We start from the raw sequence: 16,080 nt of genomic DNA, 5'->3' as shown, positions 1-16,080 counted from the left end.
TCAGGGGATTATATAAAACTAGACATATCCAAGTTCAAGATGTGTTTGTGGCTAACAGGGCACCTGAACTGCTTAGTCAGTCTGGTTGGAATTTATCGAGAGTTTTTGCAAAGGTTCATGCTTCCACACACACACACACACACACAGAGAGAGAGAGAGAGAGAGAGAGAGAGAGAGAGAGAGAGAGAGAGAGAGAGAGAGAGAGAGAGAGAGAGAGAGAGAGAATCATTCTGGATAAAACATCAGTATTTTACACTTAGTGTTTGAATTCTTAGCGGGACCATTTTAGTGTAGTATGCGTTTTAAACGTAATGTTTTTACCATTCCTTTAAGAAATTGTATTTTCCTTTATTGAAATATCTGAAGTGTTCAAGCATAAGCTGAAATCTTGTTACATCGTAAGCTGGTTTTCACCAGATATTTTGTTCATGCCCGAATTCTCGGTTCAGTGGCCACAGTGTGTGAGGTTGCATTGCTGGGCTCTCACTTGATTCTTGACTCTAGTCTGTGTAAGATCCCGCACTTATTTGATATTGCAATGTGCACAACAATATAATTAACTATCTGTAAATTAATAGTTTGGTCATAATTTATACGCTTTTAAGTTTGTTGACCTTGGTAACAACTGGTCTTGATAACACTGGATAAAATTGGACGCTAAAACTAATTTGCTTATGTCTCTGTAACTAATGTGATCATTTTATATTTCCAGGGGTGGGTCGAATGGCGGCGACGGAGGGTCAGATCCGCTTCAGCGGCCATACCCTCGATAAGGCCACGAAGGCGAAGGTCACCCTCGAGAACTATTACTCCAACTTGATAGCACAACATCTGGAAAGAAAACAGAGGTGAGTTTCCAAGTATTTGGCTTTTCCAAGGACATTGCACTGAAATACAGTAATCTCTCTCTCTCTCTCTCTCTCTCTCTCTCTCTCTCTCTCTCTCTCTATTAATATGTTCGATTTCTTCATGTATGCATTTGCATGTGTAACACTTACATTCTTTTTAGGGTACAATTTATTCTTTACGTATCATTCGTGTCAGGACACTGCAATGACGGTAACTCCTAATATATTCCTGTGCACTCAGGTGGGCTTACTAGCAGAAGTGAGGCAAAGGCAGGTAGATAACTGTCGAGGCAAAAGAATTGCACATTAAGTCGAAGGAGAAATTGGTGAGGTACATTAATGGTCCGTTGTATTCCGGGAACGAACTAGTTTTTGCAGTCTCAAAAAAGAGGTTTCGAAATGTAGGGTTTTGTCTAATTTGTAGTGAATCGGGAAGACCTGCGTTTATGGTGTCATTGCGATCATCTTTTAAATTATTATTGGAGAGTCCCATTCTATTTGTATCTCAAGATTATCCTGAATAACTTGGTCGTAATTTGGTAAAACATTATTCCTTCTTGAATATTTCCGGGCATTTGCGTCTTTGTTATTGTCCTTCGAGTTCCTGGGTAACTCGGAAAAAAGAAAATATTTATCCAGCGTCTGTTGCATCTTGTCTTAACTTATATATATATATCGACTTTCCTACCATATCAAGGCTTGTTGTACATTGTATTAAACTCTTTAGTATTTACGTCGGTTAATTTGCTTGACGTTTCGTAGCTGTTCTTGCTGCGTTTTCCGTCCTCAGTCCTTGATAATATTCAGGGTTTTCGTTATCATTCGCCCGTTATATAAACATCATTTTGTCAGTTCCATAAGTAGTTTGTCCTTTTATATTTACTCTCCTTCATAGTAGGTTTGTTTTTGCGATTTGTGGTCATCGACTACGTACGTGCTTTCTTTCTCAGTTGAGAATTGTCCGTTATTTCATATTTCTTCGACATTATTATTGTTAAATCGTTGTTGTTAAGTCTTTATCAATGGAATGTTCAGTTATTAGAATTAATAAATTTACGTCTAACATGGATTATTCCTATAGTAAAATATGGCAGGTGGTCAGATGCATAAATTCTGCTGTAATATAGAGTGGTAAAATGGAAACTGAACGAATTCATCGAATAACTGTTGGTGAATATTTAATAAACCAACGTTAAGGTGTGTGTGTGTGTGTATGTGTGTGTATGCTTTCGGTAAAAATTTCAATTCATTCACTGATTTGCTTATTCGCTGGACAGTAGTCCAGTCTAATGTTGACATTCCATTTACGGCATCAATTATCTGGGAACAATTTTCACTTTCGCTTTGGAAGCCCGGAATGACAGCGGAAGACTTTCCCATTCTGTATTTAATTGGATTTTCGTCGTTTTGAAATGCAAGGTTTTCGACTACTGGTGCCCAATATGCCGAATTAATAGAGATTCTCAGCTTACTCTCTGATTACGGGCTGCTCTATGAGCAGAGCCCTTGCTGGCATAAAGCCAGCTCAGTCAAAAACAACGTGATAAGTCTGTTCGTACTTGACGACAGACTCCTCCTTACAAACTAGATTTTTTATTACCGGGTGATTCATTTTACCTCGAGTATCTTATTTATTCTCTCTCTCTCTCTCAGTGGAAATTAACAATACATAGAATGAATTTCCGGTGCTTGATTTATTTATTTTGATTTCATGAAAATTAAACAATATTAAAGCCTTGTGAATCTTAGTCGGAAGAAACATGGCCGAAACATGAAATCGCATCCGTATCCTCCACAAGAAATTCTTCCAAGCTTTCCTTATTAAAATTGCACAAAACCTGACGGGCTGTAAAGTAAACTGTAGGTTTCCTGCCTTCTGCCGTTATATGATGATGGCAGTGCGTTAATGAAGAGTCGAATCATGTCATCTCTCACAGATCCATATGGGTAAGGAGAAAGATCATGACGGATTTGCCCGTTTAATGACTGGGGCTGCTCTCATAAGGGCATTATATGAGAGGGTTACAACAGGTGAGGTTGCGACGGAATAAAGAATGATTCAGGTTCTCCTTGTCATTTCAAATCGATGTATTCTTTGGCTCTAGCTTTATCAGAGAGAGAGAGAGAGAGAGAGAGAGAGAGAGAGAGAGAGAGAGAGAGAGAGAGAGAGAGCAATGAATATAAGCTAATCCTCGTTAATCATAGAAAGAGAAATAAAATTAATGTTCGCGGGATTGCTTTTTAAAGATGAGAATAATGGGGGATCCTAGATGATTGTATAAATGTCATTAATACTGTGTTAGAGTTCTACTTGATACTGCATTAGATTTATTGATACAGTACCGAATCAAGTTAGCATAGCCTTCTTAAAGTAGTTGTCAGTTGTTTTGGTAATTAGAAATGGAATATGAAAACAAGATGACCTTGTCAACACTGTGGCTTGAGGGGAATCTGTGTAGGTGTAACCTATACACTAACCTTTGTCGGATCTTGATAGCAGCGTTGAATATTGACATACGATGGCATTCTTTGTAGGACTAAGTGTATACTTGAGATTTCTTGGAAATTGAAACCATGGTTTTAACGATAGTAATTACTTAGTCGCTAACACTAGCAATATTATTATCTAAAATAGCATGAAACTTTTACTCAGGGTTTGTTGGCTTATACATGACAGTTTTTCTTTTATTTCTAAAGGAGTTTCAATTTCACAAACCGTGTTAAGATGGGGTAACATGATATCACACAGTTTCAAATCAACCTCAGAAGTAAAGAACATTAAAGGAATATAAAATAACTGAGATATAGTAATATAATTATTCAGGAGAGCTGAATGCAAATAAAGAACGAGAAGTTGGGTTAGGAATTCGTAGGAGTGGAGGCGTTAGTTAGCAGGTGACTGTGGTTTGGATTAATGAAGTTAGATGTAGCCCATTGTTTTGATACGATTGGGAGGGATTGTTGATACTCTTTAGGTGCAAAATCGCTCCTGACTTTCGTAAAAGTTAATGGTGTTTTAGAAAGATTTTAATTAGAAGTTTGAATATAGCTAAATTAATTTTATTTTCTCAATTATGAATATATACACAATATCCTATGGTTAATTTGTAATTCAAACTTCTTTAAGTACTGTACTAGCCTAAATATAACCTGTGTTGTATTGAATGAATGAAGATAATGGTATGAACCTTATCTAGTGTATTGTAAATGACGTGGAAGGGTATTACTTTTTGGGGATGTTGTCTAAGAATTGAATTATTTTTAAGTCATGGAAACCCTAAGCTACTCTCTTTATTTAAAATTTATTGTACACTATAGACAAGTCCATCTAGTGACACAACTTGCCAGTTTGATTGATTTTCACTGACTTAAATGTTTCCTATCCAGTTGGTGGAAGTTGTGTGCTCTCTGCTGAGTCTTCTTATTTCAAAAAGTTTATTTTAATACTCTCTCTTTTGTGATGCCACATTGATGCCATATTTCAGTAGAGCATGAGATGTTTTTGTTTTTTAAGTAACTGTTTATCCCTCTTGCATATTCACAAGAATCTTTGCACAGTACTTTGTTTTTGTATGTTCCCACTAATCCAAAGAGCTGTCTTCCGGTATCGAGATTAATATGAGATTTTCAATCATTCTTCTGGTTAATGGTTTTATGGGTTCATCCTAGTTAGTTTTTATATCCTTTATGATTCCTGAATATGGAAGACTATCATGCCATAAGCTGTTTCATGCATCTTCATTGAAGATGCATGATATTGACCCTTTTACTTAACATCCTGCCTCATACATCTTAAGATATTTGGTGCACTCTTTGGTTTTTATTCTAATTTATCTGTGACCTAACTTCCCATACAATTTGAATAGTTTGTGTCTTGCTCCAAGTTGACCTCTTTTGGTTAGTGAAACTAGCTCTTGCAACATTTGCCTCAACCTAATTGTACATACTGTAGTAAAATTACAGTACTTGGGCAGTATTCATCTCTAAATGAAGTAGTATTTTTTTTTTAATCATTTTTACCTGTTGAAATACTGCTGCACTGTATTTTTACTTCATTCATAAAATGTTATTTCAACGGAGGGCAAATAGATAGAACAATTAACTGAACACTTACTATTTAGGTAAATTAGTGCTTTTCCCATGCTACCCAACTTTTTTTTAGATGATGGAATTCATTTATTTAAATTTTTTATTGCACTTCATTAGATTGAATGGAACATTTTATGTAATGCTTTGGTCATTGTTGGTAGGTAGAATTTTTAGCCTTTATATGCAATAATACCCTTGCAAAATGTTAAACCTTTGTTATTTTCACAGATTTCCGTTATATTTAGTGCTAACAAAGTTTGAAAGATGATAGTACTTTTGACAGTGAATGTAAATCACTGATGATCATTTGCCTTGCAGGCATGACAAGTTAGAAGAGAGCATGAAAGAGGAAGGTCTCTCAGAAGACCAGAAGCAAGAGAAGAGACAGCAGCATGCACAAAAAGAAACAGAATTCCTGCGTCTCAAGAGATCGCGACTAGGGGTTGAGGACTTTGAAGCCCTCAAAGTTATTGGCAGAGGGGCATTTGGAGAGGTGAGATGAGATTATGGGCAAAAAGCCACAAATCTTGTTTAATTTCTCAATTCCTAAATAATAAGTTATCACTCATATTTGATAACTTGAAAAAAAATTTGCATAGTACTCTCTGTCAGTATCTACAGATAAAGTGAAATATTTTGTTCTACTGATAAGATTAATTTCCTTGAAGGTGCTAACTACTTTTCTTCCGTATGTATTTTGGTTTCTTGTTAGAGACAAGGAACTTCTTAGGAAATTGAGATTCTGATGAATCTCTAATATTAGAATTTCTTTTCAAGAAGACTTTATTTCTTTTAGTCATATGTCATTTTTAATGCACATTAAAATTTAAATATCAAATTACTCATTCATAGTACATTAAGTTTTGTCTAATTAATCATCTCTATTCATATTTATACTTTACAGTATTTGTAAGAGTTCAACAGAGTACAGTCTGTCATCATAGTTTTCTGATATTACAAGTACTTAAGTAGACTGGTTCTTCTGTCAAGTAATATACCCAGATGCCATATCTTGCATAGTAGTTTTAAGCATGTAATGTTTATAAATATCCTTTGCTGTTCAGGTTCGGTTGGTGCAGAAGAAGGATACGGGTCACGTGTATGCCATGAAGATATTACGAAAAGCGGATATGTTAGAAAAAGAACAGGTAATGAAAATATGTTCACTGACATGAGCGTAGTCATGCCATGCTGTACTAATTAATAGGATTACGTAAAAGTTTTTGGTTTGGAAAAATGTGGGCTAATTGCTTCATCTTCCTCTCATGAAACAGCCTTCTTATGATCCTTTGTTATACTGTAATGAATGTAATATCAGTTAAGAAGAATTTCCCTTTTAAGGAAAAGGATAGTTTGAACAAATAGCCTAGTGTTTTTGTCTAATTTAGGGTGGCCTGGAGGAAAGACATAAAACAATACTGTACTGGAAAAAGTGGGGTCTACTTCTGAAGAGAGTAACTGTTGTACCTCTTAAACAATGATCACAGGAGATGAAAGAGATTGCCTAAGTTTAAGATGTTAATCATTGGAACCAGTTGAAGTGTTGCCACAGTAGTGTATACAGTACCTGTTGTTTAAAATTTGGAACCGTTTACTTACAAATTTTAAAAATACATTATACCAGTTATGATCAAGGGGAAAAGAGAAACTGTTATTGGCATTGCTGCATTAATTATGGTACATTGCTGTCAGCAGTATTTTATTAAAAGTATATTCTCCAAGGAAAGAAAGATTTCAAAGCCATCAAAACATTTTATTTCGTAGGTCTCTCTCTCTCTCTCTTTTTTTTTTTTTTTTTGAAGATTTATTCAAGACGTAGTGCCTCTAAAGCCTTAGGTGGAGGATTTCTTACCTTTCCTTACGATAAGATGAATCACTTCCTGTTATACAAAAAAGTATTCTGTGTTCTTCATTTATGAAACCGTTCTCATTTTCAGTAACAAACAGGTTTCAGTTTGTAGCAAAATTACATGTAGTATTGTATACAGTATATGTGAAATTGTGCAAAGTTTAAGTTTTAGACTGAAATTTCTGGTCCAGCAGAGAGAAAGATTTCAATTCTTGTCGTCTTTACGCACCTAAATCATAATTTAATTGGTTACAAAATAATTCATATTTTTTATTGTCAGGTGGCTCATGTCAGAGCAGAAAGGGATGTGTTAGTAGAAGCTGACCATCAATGGGTAGTGAAAATGTTTTACTCCTTTCAAGACCCAATCAATCTTTACCTAGTGATGGAGTTTCTTCCAGGAGGTAAGCATTAGAGGTCAAGCAAGTTGGGAATCGCTGGTTTTAAATATATAACTTTAAATTACTACCATGATAGTTTATGTTGGAACCATAGAATGAATAAATTTGGAACAATAAGATTTATCTGTTAAGCAAGAGCAGATGATTAACTTCTTTTACCTTTTTTCCAGGTGACATGATGACACTTCTTATGAAGAAGGATACTCTGTCAGAAGAATGCACACAGTTCTATATAGCAGAAACTGCTTTGGCTATAGATTCAATTCATAAACTAGGATTTATTCATAGGTATGGAAGTCAGTTTTTTTTATCCTCCTAATATACTATTATATTAAGATTTTTATGACTTTTTAGAAGAAAAATAAGGATGAATAGATTTTTTATCATATTCTATTTCCGTTTGTAGATAAATGAAAGAAAATAATGGCAACTGGTCATTCAGATATACTTTGGTGGGAGATATAATCTAATAAATTAGTATGCAATATCAAAATAGTATCACAGTAACCTCTCCTGTATCAGTATCAGTACAGAAGGCCCTGTCAGAAAATGGAAATTTCCAGATATGAGGAAAAACACTACAGACGTAAAATGGCAACTTCATAAGCTTATTCCCCATCTTGTCAATACTGCATACGCTAACTCTGCTAATAAACAACAAACCTCACACTTCAGGTGGCTTATAAACAACACACAATACTTTGTACAGTATTGTACACAACAAAAACCAGACTGTGCAGTATATATACTATTTATAAAATGTATAAAAAATTAACATTGAAGATCTTTCTTCTTCTTACTTGTGATATGCCAAAACTACAGTACGTACATGGGCCAGACTTGGAAAATAATTTTTTTCGTTATAGAGAATAACCCAGAGAAAGAAAGAGAAAGTCAAGCAAATACACAGCAACATGATGCCTACATGTATGTACAAACACACACACACTGTACATAATCACATGCTGATTTTGTATTGAACAAGTAGCTACCATTTTGTATTGCACATTGGTACCACCTCATTAAAAATCTAAATAAACATCTCATTGAAATGTGTGTGTGTCCAGGGCTTTTTAAAGTGGTATTGCAGCAACGTTGTTATTTATTTTGATGTTATACAAAAATTTATGAAAGCTACCAGAGCTAAGGCTATAGTAAATCTTTGTCTGAAACCTTTGGTAAATATGTAATGCACTGTATTTACTGATTAAAACAGTTATTACTAAATGAATAGCAAACAAGATCCAAATGCTACCTAATAATTTCATTGTTTCTTGGACTTGTATGGACATGCAGTACCTGTTGCCCCCAAACATGATCTCATTTAATGGTTACAAATGAACAAAAGAGAACAAAAACTAAATGCACTACTTATTCTTTAGTGTGTGTGTGTTGTAGGGACAGTTAATATTCAAGTAATAAAATATGACTGAAATAATGTTTACCAGTAAAAATATTGCATTACCCTTGTACCCAAGGCTTCAACCAATTTAAGTTATGATGTGTTTTGGATGAGGATGGATTAATAAATTTTTGTATACCCTACCGTATAAATACACAATAGGTGCTTATTCCCCGCAGGGGGATAGTGCCATCAGTGCAGCTCATAAGGTGCACTGGAGGCATTACTTAAGGTTCATTGCAGTGTGCCTTCAACCCCTAACTGCAGCCCCTTTTGTGTCTTTTACTGTACTTCCTTTCATATTCTCTTTCTTCCATCTTACTTTCCAACCTCTCCTAACAATTGATTCATAGTGCAACTGTGAGGTTTTCCTCCTGTTACACCTTTCAGACCTTTTACTGTCAATTTCTGTTTCAGTGCTGAATGACCTCACAGGTCCCAGTGCTTGGCCTAAGTTCTATATTCAATATTCAATTCAATAAGTGCTTATTGTAGTTTACATCAATGTGATGCATACTTTTATGTATATATACACAAGTACACAAACTTGGTGTATGTAGATACATGCACACAGACTGAGACACTGAAAGCAAGAAAAGTTCTGACAGAACACAACTGGGTAGTTTATACCTTTACGTTACTTTGTAACCTGTCCAAGTTTTTAAATTTGCTAGTATTTCAACTTGAGAAATTGTATATAATATTAAAATCAATGAATGTGGAAAAACAAAAAATATTTTTAGAATAAATAAATAAATGAACTGAAAAAATTACATGAGCTAGTTTAAGAAGACAAAGGCCCATCCAACCCTCCTTACTCAGCTCTCCCACAATATAAGTGCTTACCCCCACAATACTCAGCCACTCAAAAGCGATAAACAAATGATGTTTAAGTGACTTTCATGCTTTTAAGCCAATAACAGTCACAAAATCTCTCAAGAAGTTAAGCACTCCCCTACCCCTCCCCCTCCCCACCCATCTTGCCTTGGCCTGGACAATAACAACTTTAAATATGGAGCTTATTACCCATAGAACATTGTTGCAGACAGAAAAACTACATGGATACACATTCCATTTTATTATACAATAGTAGAGAACATTACTCTGTAAAAAATGACAAGAAATCATTTTGCAATAATGAATTCTGCTGAATGGATTCTTTCTAAAATTCTTTCTCGTATGTCTATGTCTTTGTGTTACTTACTTTTTTATTATATATAGCAATGAATTATGAACTTAGTGCTCATAGAAGAAATGCCTTTAGTATGTTAAATAAGCCATAAGTCACAATGGTATTTTTTTTTTCAGGGATATAAAACCTGACAACTTACTCCTAGATGCAAGAGGACACATTAAACTTTCCGATTTTGGCCTCTGTACAGGGTTGAAGAAATCTCACCGGACAGAATTTTACAAAGATCTCAGCCAAGCCAAACCTTCAGATTTTAGTGAGTGCAGTCAAGTATATTCCTTTAATAATTATTCTTTATTGTTAGCATTCAGTAATCTGTTGGCCAGGTTTTAGTATTCACTGTTCATTGCATATTACCTGAAAGGAGTTTTAGCTTAGGAGAGAAGGCATTATTGTTGCAGTAACATAAGTACCAGTTGAAAATTAGTCAGTGCTGCACTAGAAGTGCCCCCCCACCTCTCTCTCTTTCTTACAATATAATAAATATAAAGTAACTACATTTTATTTTCAACAGAAGTTTTTATTCCTGTAAAAGTGGGAGTGTCTTTTGTGCAGTCAGTTATAGATAGCTATATTAGTTGTAATTGTGTTTTGTTGAGTAAAATATTCAGTAATTTTTCCTTAAATATAGTACTCATGGAAGTTCATACATTAGTTAAAAAACCTTAAGAAATTCAGCTTGGTTGAGAATTGACTCGTAGATTTACATTCAACAATCATTTTTTATTTCATTGGTTTTCATTTTTCTAGATGATAATTAAATATTGTTTGCTGTAGAGAAAGCTCATATAGTTTTGAAGGAAAAAAAATGAAATAATTTTCATTTACTCTAAATGTTCTTTCATATGGAAAGACTTTTTATATTGATTTGCTTGTTTTCTTTTTGCATACCTTATCAGAAGTTATTTCTAAACTGTTAATGAAAGCAGCATTATAGCTGTAAGAAAGGGTTTTAAGTAATAAGTAGTTTAGCAACATTTTCTCAGTCTTGGCTGGTATTTGTTTTAAAATATTCAGTTACTTGAAATCCAACATATGCATATTTAGACAGAAAATTTGATGTGTTGAAAGAACTTATGCTTTACAGTGCACACATAAGTATTTTATTAGCCTTTCATTTTGGACTTCTTTTTTTTATTAGTTCAGAAAGTTGAAAGGTACTGCATGTATAATTCAGTTATTTGAAGATGTCACATCAGCTTTCTATAAAGAAGTATGTAATTTAAGAGTACAAGGAGAAATGAATTTTATGTTTGGTTCAAGTTTATATCCAGTTTATTTGACTTTTATATACTTTATCATACAAATGTGATGATAATCTTCAGTCAAGGAATTATTTTTTAAATATCTAATAACACGACCTTGTAATGCCGTTTTTAATCATTTGTAAGCAAGATGGAATTCGTTTTATCCGAGATCCAAGAGCTAAATAAGTTTTCATATTTTGTATGTCAGGTTTTCTCATTATGGGGTTCCAGAATCATGCAGACTTTGTATTATAGTTACCTTAATAACAAAGAATAATATAGGTATATAACTTGATTGAGTTGGTATTTTGACATCCATTTAGTCATGTATTTTATTTGTCAAGTATTGTCCTCTCCCCTGGTCATTTGAGTACTGTACAATTTATGCAGTAGTAGTATATGATATCAGCAATGATCCTTTGTAAGCCTGGAGAATTTATTGAAGTTAATAGGCAGCGATTAAGCAACGGGTGCTGTTTCTGGTTAATGACTTGAAACACAAAAACCATATATAACACAGAATGTTTCAGTAATTTGGCATTGGTGCTTCCGATGTGACTCCATTGCCTGAGAATGTAAACTTCTCACTAAATATAGTATTTTTAATTAAAATTTCGTTGTAATGATTGGTTTGACAAGTATTTTTTGTGTTTTTTTTTATTATAGAAGTTCACATTGCATGTTAATCCTTTTAGTTTGGTAGACGTTTAATACTTTTTATCTTTAACTTCATGAGAATTTTAGAAAGTGCTTCTAGTTGTCAAGGAATGATTTTTTGTATGATTTGTGCAATATTGGTTTTTTTGCACTAATTTATTTTAGAACAAAATTCATCCCCCCCTAATGCTATCAGTCCAAGACTTACACTGCAGTGAAGTGAAATTGTTGACCATCTGTTGTTAAGTAACAGCTACGGCATCTTGGGGGTAGAAATGGTGGAGAATATGTTATTGGTTAAGACACCCACACACACAAACACACTTTCTCTCTTGTCATGCCTCACTTCTGCTTTGTCCCATAGCATGAGTACAGATGATAACTGTCATTTTTCTGAAAATGTAACCTTTCTCGCATAAGACAGATTTTTATTCTCTTCACGTCAAGCTGTGGTAGAATTTCGGTTCACTTTTGTATTTGCTGTTTGTTCTGATATCTGGGCTTAACTGTACTCTGGAACAAAGTAGTCTTTAGTATGTAGCCTATTTTTTTTATTGTGTAATAATAGTTATGAAGTAATGTACTGTATACATTTTATGTAACATGCCCAAAGTTTTTAGGTGTCCTGAATAAATTTTTCTCTAGATTCCCACCACCTTGTTGGTTTGTCTTGACAAGAGGAAATGTCAGTGGTATCATACTTTGTTACTCTAGTAGCTACTTTTTTTGTTCAAACACCTGTTGCACTTCACTGCAGAACCTCTTAAACAAGTTGGAACGTTGTTAGGAAACTTGTTTTTACCTGTTTGTCATGACTGGTTGTTATGTAAAGCATCTGTATCTGAGTATGGCATTCTAAGGTTATTTCTGATGTTAGCAAATGTGGATGGGGATGTAATTGAAGTTCATCGACCATGAGAAAATATTAGGCTTTAGTCTTGAATTCAACATACTGTACCAGAAGTGTATTGTTCAGTTTTGTTTAAGGTAATGTATTGTGATAGTTTTGGAATATTGAATGCTTTTAGTACCTTTTTAATATTTTGAGATACCAGTTTATTACTCCATGAAATTCCACCTTTCACCCAGTGCCAGTTGTTTCTTGAATATTTTGTTTTGTAGATAATGCACAAACAGTGGAAACTATATGGTTTAATGTATGAAAAAAACGGGTTTTTATTCTAGGTGACATTGGTTTTTCTTTTAATTTTAATTTATCACAATCTCAAGTATGTTAACACATCAGAAGACTTAAGTAGCTAGAAAGTATTTCAGATGTCCTTATAGTCCATGATCCCAAATCTTGTTAGACATCTGTAAATACTGATAAATTTTCTTGTAATTAAGTAACTAAAACTTTCTTGGATATGTAATTTCTATATCTAAATAAATGTACAAAAGCAATTTTTATACAGCATGAAAGAAATAGGCTACATTGTACTCCATGTAGGTCTGTAGATAGTTAAATCACTCCCCAAAACGTATTTGTTAACAACCATTGTTAATACAAACACTTGGTTTTAGTGCACTTAGTATTACAAACATAAGAATGCTGAAAATTTAATTATTATTGAAAGAGGGATTAAATATCTAAGGGGCTACATATTTAATTAGTTAGTTATAAATGATTTGTTTAACCAGACCTACTGTAGCAAGATCCATTTATTGTGTAAAGGAACACAGCTTGTTAATAACTAGATTGTGAAGCATCAGTTTCCAGTCAGTTGAAATAAAACACACACACACACACACACACAGTACCTATCTTATTCCATATACTTGGTTCTGTTGACAGCTTGGAATTCAGTTTCATTTTATCTTCAAAATTAGAAGCAACTATGAATGATATATTAAGAGAGAGAGAGAGGCTACACTGCAAACTTTCCAGTAAATTTTTAAAAGTAGGTTAAAGGTTATATTTTATATTAAAGATGTTTTAGATAATCATTGAGTGCAGTGAGGATTTAAATTTGCTAGTAATTTAAAGATCTCAGGATTTTGCCATTGAAATTATGGGGGATGGAGATGAGAGGCAAAGATATACAGTATATATTTTGCCTGTATTCTAGTAGGATTATTTGCTATATGGTAGTCAGTCTTTTATCTCCTATTCTTTGCATGTAATTGTTTTTACCAATATATATATATAATTGGATGCTATTCAAGCACTGCAGTATTCTGCATATGTATACTGATAATGTACATTGTACCTTGATTTTATAATTTTTATTCATTTTATTTAATTTGTCCTTTTTCCTTTTTCTTTTTTTTTTTACTCCCATCCCTTCCATCTCCAACTCTTGTGTTCTTTCCTATCTCCCATCGTGTGTTTGCTCTTTCACGTAATATTCATTCTTGTTTGCTTGCATTTTTCTGTTCTTGTTGATCTTTCATTGAATGTGTCTGTACTTTAATGTTCTTAATGTTTATTCTCTTCATTTTTCTTACTCTGCACATGTAATAAATTTTGCATCTAATGTTTGTGACTGGTCTGTCAATGGTTGCTAATTGCCTCCGCATGAAATTTAATGCTTTTTCTTTGTTCTTGTGGCTTAATGATAAATTATTCAATCATTTCCATTTTATAAACTGGTGTGTTTGAAAAATACCTTTGCATCCTAAATCCTTTATCCTCATAACCCATCCAACTTTCCATATCCTACCTCTCCTATATAGCGACCTACTCGAATGTTCCAGCAACAAATCCTATGGATTCGAAACGGAGAGCGGAAAGTTGGAAGAAAAACAGGAGAGCTTTGGCATATTCAACTGTAGGAACTCCAGATTATATTGCCCCTGAGGTATTCATGCAGACGGGTTATGGACAGAGCTGTGATTGGTGGAGCCTTGGAGTTATCATGTATGAAATGCTAATAGGTATGGAAGTTTTAAAAATGAATTGTTTTTTTATTATCTGCCTTTGGTAAAGTGTTAAGGTATGAACAAGCTGTCATTTTGCTTTCTTTAATTGTACGAAACTATGCTATGTTCTTCAGAGTTGTGTAAATTTCCAATAATATTTTAAGATTTAAAAAAAAAGTTAACTGTACTTAGAGTGATAATTTTGACATTTTTATATAAGTTACCAATGATATTGACAACTATGGCACTGTTATTCCATGTATGGACTATCAGTGGACAGACTTGCTTTCTTAGTGTTAATTCTCATCTCTTCCCAACTTGGTTTTTATGTATTTGTTCACTGTACTATATTCTTTGTGTAAAGCATTTGCATAGTATGATTATTAGAGGAAACTTACATATGGCTATAAGCTTAAAATGATTCCTTGTTTTATGAATTCATAAGTACAGCTACATTAGATTTTTGAAGGTTCAGTAATCAAACTTGGTACACAGTATACAATGATAACTAATCTTGGAAGACTCAAGAATAATTTGTTTATTGCAAACAGTTTGAGGGATTTGGAGGTGTTTCCACACTTTAGAACAACATGAAGTTGTGAGATCATTACAATAATGATAAATACCTTTTAAGCCTTCAGGGACTTGGTATCATTAGTTATTTCACCTTCTTTCCTGTTGTTAGTCATGATCACCATTTCACCATGTATGTGCAGTACACTGTATTATATTGGAATTACTAAAGATAGATAATGGTTTTTCAGCTAATCAAATGGCCAACTGACTTCAAATTTATTATAGCTGATAAGACATTCCAATTCCTGGTAATTACTAGAATTATGATTTGCACAAGCAATTATTTTTTTATCATGGTTCGTCTTGCAAAGGTAAAAAAAAATTTATTTAATTGGACAATTCGGATACATATACAGCATTATTTTGCGCAGATGAATGTTTAAGGAAATATGTCTCTGCACTGCTTAAGTTTTGATCTCAAGTAGGTAGGTGGTTCTTTTGTGTGGGGAAAATGACAAGTATTTGTTGCCTTTATTAAGTATAGTATGTTTCACTTCTTTTGTTCACACACGGATAAGATCTGCACATGCGCATGAGTAGCATGTGATTGGCTGACAATCATTGCTTCTGATATTGTTGGCTTATTTTGATAAATATGAAACTATTTCTCCAGTATCACATTTGGACATAGAAACTTGGCCCATCCTGATATAGATCATAGACACTTCAATTTGTAGTCATAATATACCAACACAAATACATGAAAGATGAGATTGTATTAAACAGTCTACTCGGATCAAACACAAATGAATGATTAGTATAGCCCCCCCCCCACACACACACACATTTTATTATGATACTGAAGTAATATGTATGTCCATAAACGAAAAATAACCTTTATTATTGTTTTCTGCTAAATCATGAAGCATGGACCAATGAAGCTAGGCCTATGCCACTGATTCACCACGCATTTTATTTAACTGGCCGTCTTTTAAGCACATATTCCATTTCAGTCAA

General features: G+C 33.7%; 1 protein-coding gene across 21 annotated transcripts in view; it reads left to right on the top strand.

Annotated features, from left to right (window-relative positions):
• The window catches only part of trc (Serine/threonine-protein kinase tricornered), a 148,663-nt gene that overhangs the window by 118,205 nt on the left and 14,378 nt on the right, over positions 1–16,080 (top strand). For 19 of the 21 annotated variants that reach the window (XM_067086949.1, XM_067086948.1, XM_067086946.1 and 16 more), the window contains 7 exons: positions 713–848; positions 5,256–5,430; positions 6,002–6,085; positions 7,067–7,190; positions 7,358–7,475; positions 9,898–10,037; positions 14,362–14,562. In XM_067086949.1, the coding sequence (XP_066943050.1) occupies positions 713–848; positions 5,256–5,430; positions 6,002–6,085; positions 7,067–7,190; positions 7,358–7,475; positions 9,898–10,037; positions 14,362–14,562 (978 nt within the window). The remainder of the gene's footprint in view (positions 1–712; positions 849–5,255; positions 5,431–6,001; positions 6,086–7,066; positions 7,191–7,357; positions 7,476–9,897; positions 10,038–14,361; positions 14,563–16,080) is intronic. The other 2 variants (XM_067086937.1, XM_067086943.1) reach the window with 1 other exon arrangement.

This window comes from Macrobrachium rosenbergii, chromosome 43, assembly GCF_040412425.1.
Source record: "Macrobrachium rosenbergii isolate ZJJX-2024 chromosome 43, ASM4041242v1, whole genome shotgun sequence".
NCBI lineage: Eukaryota > Metazoa > Arthropoda > Malacostraca > Decapoda > Palaemonidae > Macrobrachium > Macrobrachium rosenbergii.
Note: the sequence above shows the minus strand (reverse complement) of the source record. Positions and strands in the feature narration are given on the sequence as shown.